The sequence below is a fragment of the Gallinula chloropus genome (genome assembly GCF_964237585.1).
Source record: "Gallinula chloropus genome assembly, chromosome: 16".
Lineage (NCBI taxonomy): Eukaryota > Metazoa > Chordata > Aves > Gruiformes > Rallidae > Gallinula > Gallinula chloropus.
Window position 1 is genome coordinate 861,580 of NC_140101.1, and position 19,830 is coordinate 881,409.

The 19,830-nt window shown below is 53.7% G+C and overlaps 1 protein-coding gene across 1 annotated transcript; it reads right to left on the reverse strand.

The window, feature by feature from the left end:
- Positions 1 to 2,158: 2,158 nt before the first annotated feature.
- ASXL1 (ASXL transcriptional regulator 1) lies at positions 2,159 to 19,830 on the reverse strand (the record flags this gene model as incomplete). The annotated part of the gene is made up of 12 exons (XM_084271392.1): positions 2,159 to 5,085; positions 5,802 to 6,417; positions 6,827 to 6,932; positions 7,945 to 8,041; positions 8,147 to 8,310; positions 8,721 to 8,873; positions 9,166 to 9,259; positions 9,559 to 9,656; positions 9,731 to 9,851; positions 10,960 to 11,068; positions 14,534 to 14,616; positions 19,771 to 19,830. 12 exons carry the CDS (start codon positions 19,828 to 19,830, stop codon positions 2,233 to 2,235), a joined length of 4,554 nt encoding a protein of 1,517 aa, XP_084127518.1. The 3' UTR covers positions 2,159 to 2,232.

Below are 19,830 nucleotides of genomic sequence, written 5' to 3' on the forward strand. Positions count from 1 at the left end.
ACACCAACACCAGGCAGCGGCCGCCAGACCTGCTGGGTCACACGCGGGCCGGAGCCGGGGCTGCTCCCCGCGGGCCGGGCAGGAGCCTCCTCGGGGTGTCCGTCCCCCCAGAGCCGCCGCGTCTGCAGGGGGTGCCGGGGCTTCACCCCCCAAACGCGTAAAAACGACTTAACGAAGCCGAGACACCAACGCACCCCCCCCCGCCCCCCCCCCGCCCCCTTCCATCCCCTGAGCGGAGCTCCAGGACTCTCCCAGGCAGGAGAGGAGCGCGGGAGGAGCAGCCCCGCCCCGGGGAGCACAGGGGCGGCTTTTGGAAGGAGGAGGGAACCACAAACGCAGGTTTTACGGAGTGTTTATTTTTCCAATACCACAAGGGACATACATGAGCAGGCCCCCCCCGAGGGCTCTGCAAGCCAGAGCAGCTCAGTCCTTACACCAGTTGCCCCACAGGAGACAGAGCCACCCCCCCCCGCCCAGCTCCGCTCCCCATCTTTGGTTCGCAGGTTCCACCCCCAGCTCCCCCAGCCCGGGGCCCGCGCGCACGCCGGGGTTGGCTTCTCTCCCCTCCCCAGGGTGCCTTCAGGATAAACCATCTCAGACACTACTCCTTGTTGCAGCCCTCAGGCTTCTGTCTCAAACAGAGAGTTTAAAAAACCCAAACCAAACCACCACACCGAGTGCCTGGGGAGGGGAGGGAGGATGGAGATAGAAAAGGGACAAGAAAAATAACAGTAACACCCCCCCCCCCGATTATCACTACTGCCTTACACCGAGCAGCCCACCCCTCCCCTCACTGAGGCAGCTCGTGCCTGGGAAGCGACTGCTCCCAGGGGGAAGCGAGTCAGGGTTTTGCTCCCAGTCTGGGGATTCACAAGGATTCACCTACAGCCACGCTCTGGGGTCGGGCACACCAACAACCAGCGGTCTGAGGAGCACCTGGTGCAGGACACTCGGCTCAGCAAATCCCCTCAGGGCCCCCTTGAGTCTGCACATCCCAGCAGGAGGCAGCAGGGATGCTGGGGCAGAGAGGGAGGCTGTCAGAGCCCAGAGACACCTCTGCATGTCGAGCCTCACGTCACGCAAGACAGAATAGAGCGGCTCTGACTACAGCTGCAGGTTAATAACTAACACCACTTTAATGCAATACTGCTGCAGAGCCTGGAAACCCAAGGAAGGAAAACGGAAAGGAAAAAGAACCCTTTATGGTCTATGTACATTACATCCATTTACAGTTGGCCAGTACTGTGTACAACATATAAATACATGATCAAACAGATGCATAGAGGATACTTACAGGAGCCAAATAATTCACTTTATACATCCAAGAATGAAAATATATAAAAAGAAAAACGTAAGAAAGGAAAAAACACTGCTTTAAATGTTAGATGATGGTCACACAGATGCACAGCCAGACGCTGGCGAGTGGTCAGACGTCGTCACGCTCAGGACTCTCTGCAGGGCTGCGCTGCAGAGGTCCCTGGCCAGGGAAAGGAGCTTCAGGGAGCCTCTGGCATCTCACACCAGTTTGTGGCAAGTCAGCCAAGAGAGGCAGTCACATCAGCTGGCCCAAGAGTTCAGCCAGGTCACAGTCCCCAGGCCACACGTCTTCCTGAGGACCAGCAGAAGGCGGTCAGTTGGCACCTGCCACACTCTTTGCCCCCTGCTCCTCCTCGCAGGCTCCCAGCTGGCTCCGTCCCGGATGCGAGGAGCCGCCTCACGGGCACCCAGCTCTGCTGTGGGATCCAAAGGCTGTGGAGAACCCTCACTGCAGAGCAGCTCCCTGCGTACACTGCGCTGTACAGCGGCACTTCCCACACACACCAAGGACGCAGGATGGCAGGAGGGGGAGTGGAAGACTGTGGGGCCTCACCCAGCGCAGCCCCGGAATGGAAAACACCCTGTTGCAGTTCCTTTGGATGTGAAGAATTCCTCGACAAGAGGGTCCACGGATGGGCACAGCCAGCTGCCTCTCAGCTGCCAGCTCAGGATCAGGATCTCCACCACAGCACGAAGCAGGAGGATGGCTCCAGCCTCCCCAGACCGGGGTGTCGCCGTGAGCAGGGCAGGGGTTCGCACTGTGGGAAGGCAAAGCCAACTCCTCCTCGCCAAAACAAAGTGTAGTAGCATCTCTACTATAGACAGGGTAGTAGTACTTCGTGTACAGGAGTTTAGGATCAGTCGTTATCAAAATACACACACTGAATATACAACTTGTCCCGGGGCCAGGGTTTATTATCTCACCACAAGGCACAATACACAGAGCTTAGAGGGTCCTATACAGTCGTCGTGACAAAAGGCCCCGCAGCCTTTACACATGATCATGGCTTTAAGGCTGCAGGAGCACTTGAAGGAGATCTCCTCCACGCTGCTGCTGTCAGCAAACATCTGCACAGAGAGGGACGTGTTACGGGCTGCAGCAAAGTTCGCTTTGTGGGTTAGCTGCATCATGCTGCCAGCAAGGCTTCTGGGGAAAGCCGGAGCGTTGGATGAATAATTAAAGCTGGTGGAATTAAGCTGCAGCTTAGAGAGCTTCCCATAAAACGCCTGCTTGATGTTGAGCTGGGAGGGGATGGAAGAAGGCTCCAAGGGCTGGCTGTGCCCTTTTCCTGGCTCCCTTGCAAACTTAAAGAACGGCAAGTCCATGACCAGGGGAACACTTGGCAAGTGCTCGCTCAGCTCCACGGGGATTTGTGCTGCATCCTTCCTGTTCTCCCCGTCTCTCCTGCCTGGGCTGCCACACGCCAACACCTTCTCATTCTTTACCCCTCCCAGGGTGTCGGGGTGCTGCTGCTTGGAAGTCCATCCTTCCCTTGCAGCTGGCATTCCTTCTCCCGATGCACAGCTCTTGTTCAGAGGAATCTGTTTGCTGGGGGATGGGGTTCCCATGGCTGAAACTTGATCCAAAGCCCTGGAGTGCTGCAGCCTAACACTGGGGTTGCAAGGAAAACCAGAACCAAAGAGCTTTTTGCCTTCAACTCCAACATAATTCTTATTGACCGATGCGCCTCCTGCCTGGTTCTGACCAAGAGAAGTTACAGTTGGAGATAAAAACCGAGGCTCTGGGGAGGTGTTCAACTTCTCTGGACTTTTATTTGTGATGACACTTGTCAAGGGGTTGTGCTGTGGCACCCTGGGGACCTTGGACAACTCCTTTTGCTCCTCAAAGCTACAGGAAGAAAAGGTTCTCTCCTGAGGGTCTGTATCTTCAGGCTTCTGAGAGGCACTTGCCACACCTGTCAGTTGGTCTTGGCAGCTTAAAGTCGAACTGACTTTGGAATGTTTCTCTGGGCCAGACTGACCCTCCTCATCCTCTGCTCTGGGCAACGCTGCCCCCACTCCACACTTCTCCTGGGGACCTGTGGCAGATCTCAGGGAGCAGCAGCCATCGCTCCTGCTCAGGGCACACGTCTTGATTCCCCCATCTGGTGAAGATTCTTTGCCCAAACAGCAACTGCTGCCACTCCCCATCTGCAGGGAGAGGCTCTCCGGCTGCTTGTCCTGCGGCGGCTGCGTGACTTCCAGCCTGACGCTGGTGTGAGATGCTGGGAGGACTTCTTCCAGGGGAAGGTCTCCCTTCAGCAGCTGCATCACCAAAGGGTTGCTGGTTTCAACAGAGGACACGGGCCGAGCAGAACCCACCAGCTTCTGGGGTTCCTGCCTCTGAGCTGGGGCTGCAGCGCTCGTCGCCGCGGGGAGGCTCACAGCACAGGCCAGACTATCCGTTCCCACAGAGGAGTTTGATCTGACCCTGTCACATCTCTCAGCGCTGCCGTGGCAGGAGGAGTCTCCTCTCTCAGCCACCTCCCTACAGCTGACTCTGAAGCACACATCCATCTCTGTGTTCTCATCAGCCAGGTCGCCTTCGAGATCCGAGGCCGTGTCGGTTGTTCCGCTGTGTGTACTCTGGATTTCATCATCTCTGTTCAGCTTCAACTCCTGAGTCTCCCTCAGTGGCTGATGTGCATCTTCTGCTGCTGTTCTGGAGCACCTCTCCTTCAGCTGGAGTTCTGCAGAGGCATCTCTCCTGTTCTGAGGGATAAAGCCATCGCACAAAGAGGGTGTCTCCACAGGCTCTGTGTCCTGTTCTCCATGACTCTGTTTCCCATCGCTCTGTCTCTCTGCCTGCAGGTGTGAGGAGCTGCACAGCGCTGGGACTGCTTTCTCCTCTCCAGTAATCCCTGCCTTGGAGTTAACACTATCACCAACACATTGCTCCACCAACGTTTCAGAGCCATTAAATCTCAACCTAGACCCCAGCTCTGGCTCAGGACACTCCTTACCCCCTGATGACAACTCTGGCAGAAGAGCAGGACAGCTGGAGGAATTCTCCTTTAGGTCAGAGCGATAATCCAGCTGTGCAGCAGGAGCACCCACACCTCTGAGTTCTGACCCAGCCCCGTCTCCCTGCACTTGAGAACAAGACAGGCCGTTTACCAGAGGAACCCCACGCTTCAGTTTTGTACTCGGCCTCTCCTGTGGTGCCACACAAGAAGGGGTTTCGGTCCTTGGGTCACAGAGGTGCTGCTCAGGGCTCTCCTCCTGCCTCTCAGGAGTTGCACTGTCGAAGGACGACCCAGTTAAAGCATCACAGAGCTGCCTTCTAGGTGACCCCCCAGCAGGCTGCGCGTCCCCGGAGCCCGCAGCGCACTGCAGAGCGGCGCTGCCCTGGCTGGTGGAGGAGGGGGGGTCTGGGCTTGGCAGGAGGGGGGAGCTGGTGCTGCCCTCCCCAGCAGCCTGCCCCGTGCTCAGCCGGAGAGGCGGCAGTAGTTGTGCTCGCTGTAGATCTGGCGGGCGCTTTCCATGAGTTCTCTTTGATCTCCTGTGCTCTGAGGTCCTGGGCTCTCCCCCACCGCCTCCTTCATCCGTGTTTCTCCCTCCTCCTGGGCCGCCCCCGCCCCCGATGGCGGCTGCGGCCGCCTCTCGCTGGGCTCGGGCTTGCAGAGCACGGGCCTTAATGTCTGCCAGGGTCCTGGCCCCGGCCCGGCCCCGGCTGGAGGGCTCCGTGCTGGGGATGATCCTGGGGCATATCTGGTAAGTGGGCTGACCTTTAACCACCCAGGGTGGTTTAATACGTGAAAGTTGAATCTGAAAGAGAGGGGAAAGCAGTTAGTCCTGACACCTGACCGTCTCCAGACGGGGAAACACGTTTTAAGAGCATCTGCTCAGCCCAACTCTCACCAGGAGAATTCAACAAGATTCAAAATCCCAGCTTCAGACTGGATTTTGGCAGAGCAGCACACTCCCTGCTGCCTCTGCTACACACCCTGTGTCTGATATGTAAAGCTCACCTAATACCAACGTTGTTTTACCAGAACCAGCAGAGAAAGAGAGAGTGATTTGCATTCAGAGCTTCAGAAATGAAAGCGATCTCCTTTACGTCAGGATGACCACCCTGAAGCTAACACGATGGATACGTCTAGTCAAAAGAGGGAATATTGGGATTCTGCCCAAAAGGAAAGGAGCCAAGAAGCTCCACATGATAAAGAATGTGATTTGAAGGTCTCTCTTGCAAATCAGCTGGTTTCAGGAGAAGCCATTTCTGTACCCACAGAAATGCAAACTAACAGAGTAAGTCAAGGTTACTCTGTGCTCTTGTGCAAAGACCTTGGAATGATTTTCCATTCTTTGCCTGTCTAAACAAGGCAGCAAGCTGTGGTAACCAGATCTACTCAGCCCCTGCTACCAACAAGACCCTTCCACTTCTTCTCTTAAGATGACAACACTTGACATTCTAATAATGTTTTGATGCTACTGAGCATGACAGCCCCAAGATCCCAAGCAGCAGTAATTCTCTTTCCTACCCGGATGGGTGGGACTTTTGGCTCCTCTTTAGTAGGCTGTGGCTTTTCTGGGTGAACACTTTCAATTGTGTTACGAAAGGACTGACGATCTTCAAGCCGGGGCTTCTTTTCGGGGAAGGAGGCAGAGGCAGCCTCCTCAAAGCTTTTCCTCTTCTGGTCCTTGGAGTCCCGAGCTGAGTTCTCCTGGGGCAAAGTGGGAATTCTGTTTGCAGCTGCCAGTGACAGATCTTCCAGCTTACTGTGCGATTTGGAAGTCTCTGGGGAGAGGTGTAATTCTGAACTCTCTGGTTTCGGTCCTGCAGCCGAAGGGCTCGTCGGATCATCTTTCTTCAGGTCCATCTCAGGCTTTGTCTCTTTATGAAGAGAGGACTCTGGTCCTGCAGCAGCAGTCTCTTTGGAAGCCTCTGTCTGCTCAGGCTCACGCAGCTTGTAGAGGCTCCTCCTGGCTCTGCAGCGCAGGTCAGCCCGGGAGCGTTTCTTGAAGTGCCCGTCCCTCTGCCGCGTGGAGGGGCCGCGCGCCAGCCTGGCCTCTCCCTTAACAGACAGTCCTGTCCTGTTCTCAGCGTCTTCCTGCACCAAGTTCTGCTCCTGGGATTCTTCCTGGGTCATGCCCAACCTATGAGGCAAATACAAAAACTGGCTAAAGCCTCAAGTCCACCCCAATTTAAGCATTTCATCTCTTAAAGCCGTCCTGCCACCGCTGTACACACACGACACAGCAAAGCCTTGTCACAACAGGCTGCATGTCTGTGCTGTCCCACATTACTAACAAAGGGAATGAGGAAAATAAGAAAACATGAAGATTTGGGATGGAAAACAAGTAATATCAACTTGTCATGGACAATCTAGGCTACAGAATTCTGCTGTGACCCAGCCAATTCCACTACGGATTTCCCCGGGGCAACAGCCTGAGCGATTCACCCCACAACCTGTATTTTCCAAGGAGTTTATGCTGAATTGCCTCAGGCATCCACTGCCACCTGCACACACAGATAAAACAGGAGAGAGGAGGTGCAGTGTCTCACTTTTGTCCATAGTAGTCCTCAAAGAACTTCTCCTTCCATTGCTCCACTCTCTTTTCCTTCTCCATCTCCTGCCGAATCCGAACTTGCATCTCATGGGTGAATTCACCTGTACAGGGAAGCAACAGGTTGAAATGCAGTTCCAATCATAACAGATGCTGCAAATGGTTGTGCTTTAACAGCATAATGCAGTAGCTTTATAGAGAAGGACAAATTTTCTGTTAGTGCCCTGCTCTCTGCTTTACTCTGGATGCCCGAGCTGCCTGCAGCTCCCTAAGGATAAGGGTCCTGCAGCCTCAAGTGAGTCTGGAAAACAATATGCATGTTTCACTAGACACAGGGCACCATTTAGGGAAAGGTAAGTCCAGCACTGCTCTGCACCTCCACCATTTAATTCAGGAAGTCCCACGACACCAAAGGAAAACACAGCTTTGATTTTTAAAACCACCACAGAACAAACAAAAGTGAAAACAAGTCTGGAGAAACATAGGCAGATACCCAGCCAGGATGGGCTGAGGTCCTGCTTGTGAAATGTAAAAGAAAAACAAAAAATCCCATAAAATCACAAAATCCCAGGGGTGGGAAGGGACCCCCAGAGCTCATGGGGTCCAACCCCCTGCCAAAGCAGCTCCCCAGCTCATATTGCACAGGGCGGCGTCCAGACGGGGCTGGAATCTCTCCAGAGATGGAGACTCCACACCCCCTGGGCAGCCTGTCCCAGGGCTCCCTCACCCTCCCTGGAGAAAAGTTCTTCCTCTGCTCTAACTTGCAGCCATTGCCCCTTGTCCTGTCCCCACAGACACTGACAAGGGGCTGCCCATTTCCCCCTGCATCCCATCCTTCAGATATTGATAAACATTAATAAGGTCCCCCCTGTGTCTTCTCTCCAGGCTGAACAGCCCCAGCTCCCTCAGCCTTTCCTCCCAGGGGAGATGCTCCAGCCCCTTCAGCATCTCTGTCCCTCCTCTGGACTCTCTCCAGGAGATCCCTGGCTGTTTGATCCCAGGGAGCCCAGAACTGGACACAACACTCCAGGTGGGGCCTGACCAGGGCAGAGCAGAGGGGGAGGATCAAAATGAGTACCTGACCTCCAGCCAGTGAGGAAAGCAAATCCTACTCACCATCAGCCAGTCGCTCCCTCCAGCTCTGTGCAGCGTGGGTGAAGAACTCGTTGTTGAGGGCGCTGCCGCTGAGCCGCATCAGCCCATCGGCCCCGACCTAACGGGACAAGCCCAGGAGGGACAGAACACATTTGCTCCAGCCACTCCACAAGCAAGAGGGAACAAGGTGCATGGAAACCACCCAAGAGCTGCACCCTCATACCTGTCTATCAACTTCGGGCAGGAGGTAAAGCAGCTGCTGCTGGAAGTGAGATGGGAGTGCGTTGAAGGTTCTGGAGTTTATCAGAGCCCGCAGGTTTGTATTGACAAGAATGGAACCAGGTGTTTCAAAGTCAATATCCTCACCCCTGTTCCGTTTCATTTGCCCTGTTAAGGACAGACAAGTAAAATAAACATTGGGTACAAGTGTTTTCAGCATCACAGGCAAGCACTTCATAACAAACTACTACAGCAAAGGGAACAAGATGGATGAGAGAAGACTTTAGTCAAGTACAAAGACTCTCAAACACGTTAATTAGCAGGCATGCATCTGGACTCCTGATCTGAGGTCACATTTCTGTTAGATTCAGGTGCAGTTCTCCATGCTGCTCTTCAGAGCAGGCAAACAACTCCCTCACTAACGTTTGTGGGGGGGGAAGGTCCAGCTTGCAAGTCTCCAGATCACCACACGCCTTCTAAAGGAAGAGAGCCCTGGTGTCTTCTCAGGTAAACACACACTCCAACACTGCTGGCTTTTATAGCCAGCTACTCCTCTGACTGCAACCAGGAGCACCTACCAGCAGTGGGCTTCCGGATCCCTCTCAGGAGCTGGGGAGGGTCCCTGTTGATCTCTGTTCTGCTGCGCAAGGTGGCTTTGCACAGGGCCAGAGAGCTGCTGCTGCTGCTGGATGTGCTACTGCTCTCTCCATCACCATGCCTTCCTGTGAAACCTAAAAGCAAAACAATTCCATAAAAATAAAGAACACCAGAAGGCCAGCTCAGAGAGTGGGTTAACATACAAGAACTACCTGCTAATAACAGATCCACTGTTACAGGGTATTGCCCAGTAACCAGCTGGTTATCTTCAATAAAGATAGTGGAGTTAAAACCTATTCACAACTCTACAGCCACAGGCACTCTCATCAAGAAATCCCCAGACAAGCTTAGAGATAACTAGAGACTACTGATTTAGAGCTACCTGTGCAGTCACCAGAAAGCCACCAAAAGCAAAGCCATGCTCACCAGAGGCAGACTCCATGTGTGCCCCGTTTACTTTCAGGGGTGTTAAGACAACACGTGGCAGCATCACACCAGTCTTTTTCTTTTGCTTGGTTGTCTGCAGTCCAGAAAGAAACCAAAACCAAAACAAAGGCATTATGAAAAGGTAAAATAATCTTCTAAGCAGCACATTTCCCAGTTAAGAACTAGCTCTGAGGCAAAGCTTCAGGTGTCATTACTAATGACACATGAATAGCAGGGAATTCAAAGTTACCTTCCTCTCTCCATGATCCCTCCCCATACTGCAAACTCCCCAGATAAGGAGGCACTGAAGGGCACAGGAGTCACCTGTCATGCAGCCCCAGCTATCATGCAGCAAGGAAAGCTCCCCTTGGGAGGCTTCCCACTTGTCCCCACCTGGGAGGCAGTTCTGTAGCTCTCCCTGGTGGCAGCGGGTCCCTTGCTCTGAGACTCAGTGGAACAGGAGGCGTTGGAGGAGGTTTCATCAAGAGACACTGGAAGAGATGGGCACTCAGTCAGGCACAGAAGTAGACTCTATCATTTGAGATTAACGCCATTAGACACTTACCATCATTATCACCACTCACAGTGCTTGCTTCATTGGACTCACAGCTTTCTGCATCTGCTGTATCCTCCAGCTCCTCACCCTCTGGCACAGAGAGGTTCCGAGACCACTGCAAGGCATCCTTCTAAACAGGCAAACACAACTGGGATGGCTACAGTCCTCCCTCCCAACCACAGCTTAAACCAATGGGAACAGACAGTTTGGCAAACAGTTCTTTAAGCTTTTGTTTTCCCTTCATCTTCCCTATTTTAATCCTCCATGCAGAAAGACACTTTTAAGTCTATTTGGGCTCACAGCAGAACAGAAGTCATCAGAACTATCAGCATGCTTCACAGAGACCTCCCAGACAAGTAACACAAACATAGCCAAAGTATCTAAGGTTAAGAACTCATGGCACTTTTCTGCAAGCAAGCAGGTCTAAGAGAGAAATACCTCAGCCTTTCTGCAGAATACCAGGCAACTGCTAAGATAATAAGCTTAGGAGATGTATTTCCTACTTGTATAATCAAAGTCATTTCAACTCCATCTATTGTCAGCCAAATATGGCAATTCAATAAAGTTTTCTGACAGCAGAAAAAAAATAAGATACAAATGAAATAGCCAAGCTACCTGTTGTCTATAGAGCTGGGACCCATCACAGGGAACCCAAGGAATCCAACAGTACAAACAATGCAAAAGGAAAGCCTGAGACCAGAAACCTTTCCAACACTGAAGATTACTGGGACAAAAGACTAAAAATAAAAAACATTCCAGAGCCACCTCATGATCTAGGAAAAGGGTGATGCTAAATATACACAAAAGGCAGTGGAACACAAAATAAACAACCAGAAGAATGAATACACATTTTCCTATCAAGATTTTACTGGTAGCTACAAGCTCTCAGACTGGTTTAATTTACTGGCTGGCTGTGCTTCCCTCTGGCTGCAGAAAAGGAGTGGATGGGACCGTTTGGATAAGCAGCCACCTGAGCTGGACACCAAGTACTGGAATAAGAGGATTTATCTTGTTTGTGCAATTGAAGAAACAAGGGGGTTTAGAAAGAATTTATCATATATGACTGAACATAGCTGAAAGGTACAAGATCAGAGGAAATAATGAATTCCAGGCACTCCTTCACATCATGGTCTCACAAGGCAGCACATTGGGCTCATATGATGCTGGGTGACAGGTTAACACTCGGCTGTGCATAACAAGCAGAACTCACAGCTCAGCTGAGAGCAGGAACTCCTTACCTTGAGTGTGAACAGGCTGATGCGGCCAGGCAGCTTGTAGAAGAGCCCGTCACCTCCCCTGGAATTGGAGTGCAGCATGGCATTGAGACAGGCCAGGGGAGAGGTGCCACTGCAACACACAAAGGCACAAACCAGGGAGCTTTAAGAATCACAGAATCACAGGGGTTGGAAGAGACCCCCAGAGCTCCTGGGGTCCAACCCCCTGCCAAAGCAGCTCCCCAGCTCATATTGCACAGGGCGGCGTCCAGACGGGGCTGGAATCTCTCCAGAGATGGAGACTCCACAGTCCCTGGGCAGCCTGTCCCAGGGCTCCCTCACCCTCCCTGGGGAAAAGTTCTTCCTCTGCTCTAACTTGCAGCCATTGCCCCTTGTCCTGTCCCCACAGACACTGACAAGGGGCTGCCCATTTCCCCCTGCATCCCATCCTTCAGATACTGATAAACATTAATAAGGTCCCCCCTGAGTCTTCTTCTCTCCAGGCTGAACAGCCCCAGCTCCCTCAGCCTTTCCTCACAGGGGAGATGCTCCAGCCCCTTCAGCATCTCTGTCCCTCCTCTGGACTCTCTCCAGGAGATCCCTGGCTGTTTGATCCCAGGGAGCCCAGCACTGGACACAATACCCCAGAAACATCCTTATCAGGAGAACAGTCTGAAAGATCAGTTTAAATAGGCACCATTTAGCTGACTGTGGGGAACAGAGATGATGCTCGTTAACTTTATGGGCTAACTGCTGCTTTCTTGTCTGACCTCTACATCACCCTCACCACGTTACAGAGAAGCAACTGTCAGAAAACAGGAAATATTATGCCTGGAAAGGTTAGTTACTCTCAGCCATTTTTAAATGCTTCTCATGTTTACAGCCTGCTCCCTCCCCTTCCCTGCCTGAGACTTTCAGACTTGGGTTGATTTTATTAAAAACCCCCCAGATTTACTCAGCAACAGGAAGATGGAAACAAAACCAGCCGAGGTTGTAGACATGTTTCTGGAATGTTTCTCCTGACATGTCAACAGACCAAACTGCACCAGCAAAGACAGACATAAAAGGTCTGATGCACTAATTTGTCAAGTGCCACACAACTCCCCGGTTAAAGCCACCATCCTACGTTGAGTGATGGAACTTCTGAGCCAGGTCATCTCATGTTTTCCCACACACCACACATGCACAAGCAGAGGCTTACCTGGAAGTGCCATTAAAGCAGTATTGATTTCATCATTATTAAAAGTGAAACTGGCTCAAGACAAAGTGTTCCAAAGAAGATCACTCTCAAACCGAGAATTTAAGAGTAATTTCTGTTTCTGCCCTGAGTGCATGCTGGGGTGTGCACATCTCCCCACAAGCCCTGGCAGCAGACACAGTTACCCTGTACTGCTTTTAGATGCTGTGGAAAAACCTTTCCTGCCTTCCATCCTGCCAGACAGGGTTTCCCTCCTGTGTTCAGCTCCCTGCACACCAACCAGCCACAGAGCCCAGTTTCTGGGGCAAACAGGCTTTGCTGAAGTGAAGGTAATTCACCCCTCACCAGTTCAAACTCTCCCAGGAGATGGGACTCAGCCATGGTGCTGGGCCCAAGCCTTCTGACACATGCATCAGCTGCAGGATGGTCTCTACCACCCCTGAGGAGCAGAGCTCTCCCAACAGAGCAGGGAACGCTGGCTCAGTGTGGATTCAAAGGGAGCAACATCTCACAAAGCTATTTCCTTCAGGAAATGGAGTTTCAGGAAGGGCTTCTATAGAAGCACCAGCAGAGCCCGTGGCGTGTTCAGCCAGGCAGGATCACTGCCTTTATTCTGTGAACAACTACCCACTGAAGAAAACAGCCTTTTCCTAGAGCAGAGAACTAATGCCTGGGGAAGGAAAAGCAGATATCCTGAGGGAAAAGGACCGACCTTTACAGCAATGGTTTAGCTCCCTGGGATGCACCCTGACACCTTCTCCTAAGTCTGGTCCTCAGTTAGGTACTGTGACTGGTCACTGGTCAAAACTGTGAGAGCACCAGGATAATCTGTGTGTGTGAAGAGGGACCTGCTGTTACCTGCAGAGAGCACCCCATGCACACAGAGCTCCCACTGCCTGCTCAGGTGAGAGCACCCATGGGACAAAGGGGCAGAGCGCTGATTAAAACACAGGCAGGGGACGTCCTCCTTAAAAGGGCTGTGTGGACCCTCCTGAAGCTGTGAAGCCACCCCCTGCACACAGAGCAGAGAAGATCTGGCTGTTGGGGGAAGTTCTTTGCAGAGAGAGTGGTGAGGGGCTGGAACAGGCTGCCCAGAGAGGGGGTGGGTGCCCCATCCCTGGGGGTGTTCAAGGCCAGGTTGGCTGGGGCCCTGGGCAACCTTGTGTAGCTCCAGGGCTGGAGGTTGGTGTCCCTGCCTGTGGCAGGGGGTTGGAGCTCTGGGACCCTTGGGATCCCTTCCAACCCAGACCAGTCTGGGATCCTATGATCTCCTTGGACAGGATGCCAGGGGCAGGTGGGTGTTCTAACAGCCCCAACAGTGATGCTGCAGCACATCCTGGTGTGGTTCCTCTCCAAACAAGGGCAGCTCCACACAACTCCTCTGTGTGCATCACCTCATCTCACTACTCAGACCACCCCAGCTGCTTCCCCATTTCAGACACAAGTCAGGAGTGGAAACAAGTGAACATTTTGAGTTGTCAGGTCCCAGGAGAAGTTTGTTTACCTGCTGTAGGTGGGTAAAGTACACAAACACCCAAACACCATGGTAGAAAACAGTCCCCACAATCAAGGTGAGTGGGAATGGAGACTGGAAACAGCCCACATGCCCACACATCTGGGTTCCCCAGAAGTCAGTCAATGGGAAGTGGCTTTTTCTTCACTGGCAGTCAAACTTAGGGGGTTTTTTTTGCCATCAGCACTGAGGCACTTGGGCTATCACAGTTACCTACGTTCCTGGATCTGCAAGACACTGAATTTCTCTTCTACTACTGTCACAGAAACAGATGGAAGTTCACAGGAGCTTAACCAAGGAGAAGAGTCTCCCACTCCTGTTGCTTCTCAGGCTCCACATCAGGTCCTTTTCCCTAGGAAACCCACACTGACACAGGCATCTGCTTTGTACAACGTCACACAGCAGTGTGAGCCATGCTACCACAGTGCCTGCACATCTGAGCAGAACCACTGCATATTTAGTAGAATAAGATCATGTCGACCTTTCTGAGTCCCCCAAAACACCTCTGCTCTATAAACAAAACATCACAAGAGACAAAGCTTAAACTGCTTTCAACAGCAGAAACTCCTGGGCGAACCATACAAGTGGTGAGTCCAACACAGTGCAGGAGCCTGACCTGCAAGAGGCGTTTATTCTGCAGTAGGTGGATGAAGGGGACTGTTACCCACAAATCCAACTACAGCTTCCAGCTACTGTCAAAGAAAACACCAAAAGCACAACTGGCATTTGAATGTCTGTACTGTCATGTGCACTCACCATGCTGGGAAGAGGAGAAAGGAAGAGAAGTGGGCTGGAGATGAGGCAGAACTACACGAAGCAGCACGAGCCTTCACGTGCAGCCTCCCCCATGCTCCACACTTGTTTTAGACAAGATCATCAATACTAACCTCATTTCCTTTAGTCCTTCAGCTTCTATGACCTGCAGAATCTGTTTTGGGGTCATAGGAGCATCAGAGTAATTTTCCAGCACCTGAAAAGACAGAAAGACCACGTGTCAGTGAGAATCCTCTTCCATTCCCAGGGCTGCTCCACAGGCTGCAGTTCAAATCCAGTAATACCCCTCTGAAAACTTTATTCATCTGAAAAAGACACTTCAGGCTGCCTCAAGTTTCAATCATGGCAGACATCACAAAAGGCTTACCTTAACCTGGTCCCTAGTTAACTGAAATACAAACATGAAGGAGAGGAATAAGCAGAATTTGGCCTCAACCCCAAGGCACAAAAGCCAGTGGAAGCTTTACCACAGCCTTCAGTGTGCATGAGACAGAGCTGCTGCCACACACAACCTCCAGTGATGTCAAACGTTGTCCCTGCCCTGCACCTTCCTACCTCTCAATAAAAAATACCCAGTATTTTTCTGGCAATACAGATCTTACTGTACCACTCTGTCATTCACTAGCACACCTGGGATTAGTGCCTTCACTTCATCTTTGCTCCATCTCAGGAAGGGTACCACAGGTAAGGGGCAGAGTTCTTGTCAGAGCAGGACAGAATGCAGGAAAGGGCAACAGCAGCACAAAGGCTGTGGGAAAAGTGAGGGGCAGAGACACTGAACAGATTTGGGCTGCTTGCCTTTGAAGGAAAAGGAGTAAATCCAGGTGTTATTAATAGAGGTGATACAATAAATAACACCTCAGTCTTTCATATTTTATATGAAAAAGAGAAGTGCCACCTGCACATGAAGAACTAGAGGCTCTCAGTGTGGGGGGGGTGTCTCACAGCCTGTGGAACTTGCTGCTCCACACCACCCAGAAGCAAGAGCTCAGGGATTCAAAAAGCAGCCTGGACATTTCTGTGGGTAAGAAGATTGCCCACATAAACAGGAAACAAAGAACAGAAACAAGCTGCAGCTGATGTAAACCACCCTGCTTCTTTGGGAGCAGATAACCCTGCAGCTGCCTAATGCTTCCACCCAGCAGCCAGGGCTGCTCCTGGAATGCCAAGACACTGGACTCCAGAGAGCTCTGAGCTGCAGAGGGGCTGTGAGACAGGCACAGGACGTGGCCTCACACAGCCTTAACCCTCTGAATTTCCCCAAGGTGAAGGCTGCAGCCACGGCTCAGCCACGATGTCGCATGTCACCGCGTTCAGAGGAGTCAGCAACACGCCACCTCTCTCAGTCTGACTGGTGTGGAAAGCCAGGGGGGGAACCCAAATACCCCATCTGTACCCCCAGCACCCCACACTGAGTCACCAGAGCTCAGTGGTGACACAGGCAGCCTCCTGCCTGCTCCTCAGGGCAGCTGATGAGGAAACAAAGCTGTGCAGGACCCCACCTGCACCTCCCATCACCAGGAGAGAGGAAAAGCCCAGCCTGTGTCACTGTGGCTGTTGGGTACCAAAAGGGATTTCTTAAGCCACACCACAGAGTCACAGGGCTGGGAAAGACCTTTAAGATCATCAAGTCCAACTATTCCCATCCTAAGCTAAACCAGCTCCCTGAGCACCTCATCTCCCCTCTGTTAAACACCCCCAGGGCTGGGGACTCAGCCCCTCCCTGGGCAGCCTGTGCCACAGCCCCACAACTCTGCCAGGGAAGAACTTTGCCCTCCCAGCTGAGCTGCCCCTGCCCTGGGGCAGCTTGAGCCCATTGCCCCTTGTCCCATCTCCTGTCCCCTGGCTGCAGAGACCATCGCCCACCTCTCTGCACCCTCCTGGCAGGGCAGTGGAGGTGGGGAGAAGGTCTCCCCTCAGCCTCCTCTTCTCCAGGCTGAACACCCCCAGCTCCCTCAGCTGCTCCTCAGAGGATTTGCCCTCCAGCCCCTTCCCCAGCCTGGTTGCCCTTCTCTGCACTCACTCCAGGACCTCCCTGTCCTTCTGATGGTGAGGAGCCCAGAACTGGACCCAGCACTCCAGCTGCAGCCTCCCCAGTGCCCAGCCCAGGGGCACAATCCCCTCCCCTGACCAAGGTGGATTGTTAGATGAGGTGCTAACCTGGTCAGGGATGGGAATTTGAGAAACTGTATAAATCTGAGATGAAACACGATGAAAACACAGAATTTAAAGAAAAGATCCAAGTCAATCCAGCCCCATCACACTTTTTCTGCCACTAATCACAAAACCCCACAGGTCACGGCATTTGGGTGCCTTTCTCATGAGCTGTCACCCCCCTGTCACTCCCAGGGAGCAGAGAGCTGACGAGGGGACACACATCACTCCAGAGCCACAGAATGGAACACACAGGTTCTGAAAGAGAAGGGGTTTCTGCAGGGCTTAGAGAGCCTCTCTCAGGGAGCAGACACACAGCCCAAAACTGAGCAGGAATTTACCTCTAGAGAAAAGAACCCAACCTCAGGGGAACAATTTCCAACCAACAGATGTATTGAGTGTACAGACTGCTCAGGACTGGGGGACAGAAGGTCCTGCAGCTTCAGCCACCACAGCCCAGCCTCCAGCACCTACTCTCCATCCTCTCCTGATGCTGCCAGTGCCACATCAGCCTCCCAGCAGGACCTACAACTTAAACACTAGCTATTCCTCACCCCTAAAAAGACACATCCCCCCTTAATCACAGTCAGGGGTTCCTATGTCCCTAATTCTGGCAGTTTACATCACACCCCACATTAATTTCCCAGCCATCTCACTCTGGCAGCACTTGTTGAAGTGCTGAAGCACTTGATCACCCACTGGCTCTGGGTGATCACCTGAACCTTTAAAGGTTCATTGTGTGGAACACACAGTATTGGCTCCTGGAGAGGCAGCACTGGGAGGCAGTTCTGCCTCAGATTCCCAGAAACATGGAGAGGAACACAAACCACAACAGTGCCTGTCAGGAAGGGAAACTGGAAAGGATTCTGACAGGGAGCACGTGTAAAACTGGTGTTAAATAAAGACCTATTTTTAGTGGGTTTACAATCAGTCCTGCAAGCTGGAAGTGTAGCTATGCAACTGAAGGTCTCTCTAAGTGGATGATCTAGTGTGAGAGTTCTATTTCTGGTTCATCAGTGGCTCTGAGATGCTGCTGAGGCTCAGACATCTCCTGCACCCGCTGTGCCCGAGGGTCTGGCCAACAGAGAGGTGAGAGGAACTGTGTGAAGAGACCCTGCTCCCATCACACGAGGGTGGGGAGGTGTTGTTTGACAGCCTTAGAGCCAGTCTTGTGCCCTGCCTATAAACACAGGCTTTCTCTCACCTGGTAAGAGCTCAGGAGGTTTGAACAAGGTGCCTTTGTGCGAGGTCACCAGCGCTGCCTCTGCCCCTGAGGTCACCCACCAGCAGAGCACCCCTGCCAGCTGCAAGGGTGTGCGTGGCTCCCAGGAAGGGGATGATGCTCTAGTGGGATGAGGTACCACACCCCCAGGCTCCCACAGTGCAGCCCCTTTCCAACCAAAGTCATGTGGGTCTAAAGCATTATAATTTACACACAGAAGACTCTGCAAGTCGCTGGAAGATGGATGCTTCTCTGATTAGGTTTCCTCTTGGCAAGCAGTAAGAAAACACTTCGATAGCCAAACCAATCTTACTCAGAAGATGCACCAAGGCCTCACTTAAACACCCTCAATACCAGAGCCCGAGTCGCAGCTGGACCCATCCTTTGGTGTTTCTGTGCCCTGATACAGAGCCTGGCCATGCAAGAGCCAAATAAACACACACAAAAGGAAAAACAAGGGGACACAACACCCTCAAGCCCCATACATCTGTCTGTAGATCATAGAACCCCAGGGGTGGGAAGGGACCCCCAGAGCTCATGGGGTCCAACCCCCTGCCAAAGCAGCTCCCCAGCTCATATTGCACAGGGCGGCGTCCAGACGGGGCTGGAATCTCTCCAGAGATGGAGACTCCACACCCCCTGGGCAGCCTGTCCCAGGGCTCCCTCACCCTCCCTGGGGAAAAGTTCTTCCTCTGCTCCAACTTGCAGCCATTGCCCCTTGTCCTGTCCCCACAGACACTGACAAGGGGCTGCCCATTTCCCCCTGCAGCCCATCCTTCAGATACTGATAAACATTAATAAGGTCCCCCCTGAGTCTTCTTTGTCCACAGGCTCCGTAGCAAGGGAGGGAGCTGCAGAGCCCCATTCACACTGGCCACAGGTGGGTCAGGCCTTGCTCTACACCCTGGCACGGATCTGCCTGACCAGGTCACGAGGAGACAGCGGCTCTGAGGCAGAGGCCGAGGCCAGGAAGCACCTTCCAGCCAGCTGCAGGGGCTGGTGCCCACGGGTGCTCCGTGGCAAGCAACAAGCCTGAACTCCTCCAGGTGTGACCCTGACACAAAAGCACTGCCCTGTTCACACTGCTCTGGAAAACACTCAAACTGGGGGGTTATTTCTAATATTTATAGATGGGGGTTGAGACCTCCAGCCTGAGCACCTCGCAGAGGGGAATTACCACTGTCCCCCTGGGAGGGTCAAACACAACCAGTGTCCCAACAGCACCACCCAAGCCCCCCCAGGGTCGTATCGTGGCTTTCGGCCTTCACCCAACGACAAAAAGACAAGCAGGTCCATCTCAGAGAGGTCTCCTGAGCCCCAAACGCCTGGGCACGGTGACACCAAGCCCTGGGCTCAGCACGGGTACCGCACGCTGCCGGGCTCTGGGCACCCCAGCACCCCTCGGGCATTAACCCAGCACAGCCCGGACCCGGGGCCAGGCCTCTCTCCGGAGGCTCCGGTTCCTCCCGCTGAGCCTGGAGCCACCAGAAAGGCAGAAAACGAACGGTTCCCGCGCCGGGCTGCGGGGAACAAGCGGGGCAGCCGGCACCGAACCGCTACCGCCGCGGGACGGGGCCCGTCCCGGGACCCGCCGCAGCCCCGCGCCGCGGGGTCCCGCCCCGTCCCCCCGCCCCGCGGGGTCTGCTCCTCCCGGGAAGGAAAACAACGGGGAGGCGACACCGGCCGCGGCAGCCCCCGGCCCGCGGCGGGACGGGGAGACACCGGCCGCGCCGCCCCCGCCGAGCGCCGGCTACGCGCCCGCCCGGCCCCCGCCCCGCCGCCGGGCCCGTTACTCGAGGAGGGGCCGGCGGCGGCGGCGGGCGCAGCTCCCCCAGGCCAGAGAGGCCCCTCGGGGCCCAGCGGAGCCCCCGCGCCCCCTCCCCAGGGCCCGGCCCAGGCCCGGCGCGGCGGGGCGGCCTCCGGGACGGCACCGCGACCCCCTCCCCCCCCCACCCCGGTCCCCCCGCGCCTCACCAGGCGGGCGGCCTCGGCCCACGTGCGCTCCTTCTTCCTCCGCTGCTTCATCTCCTTCAT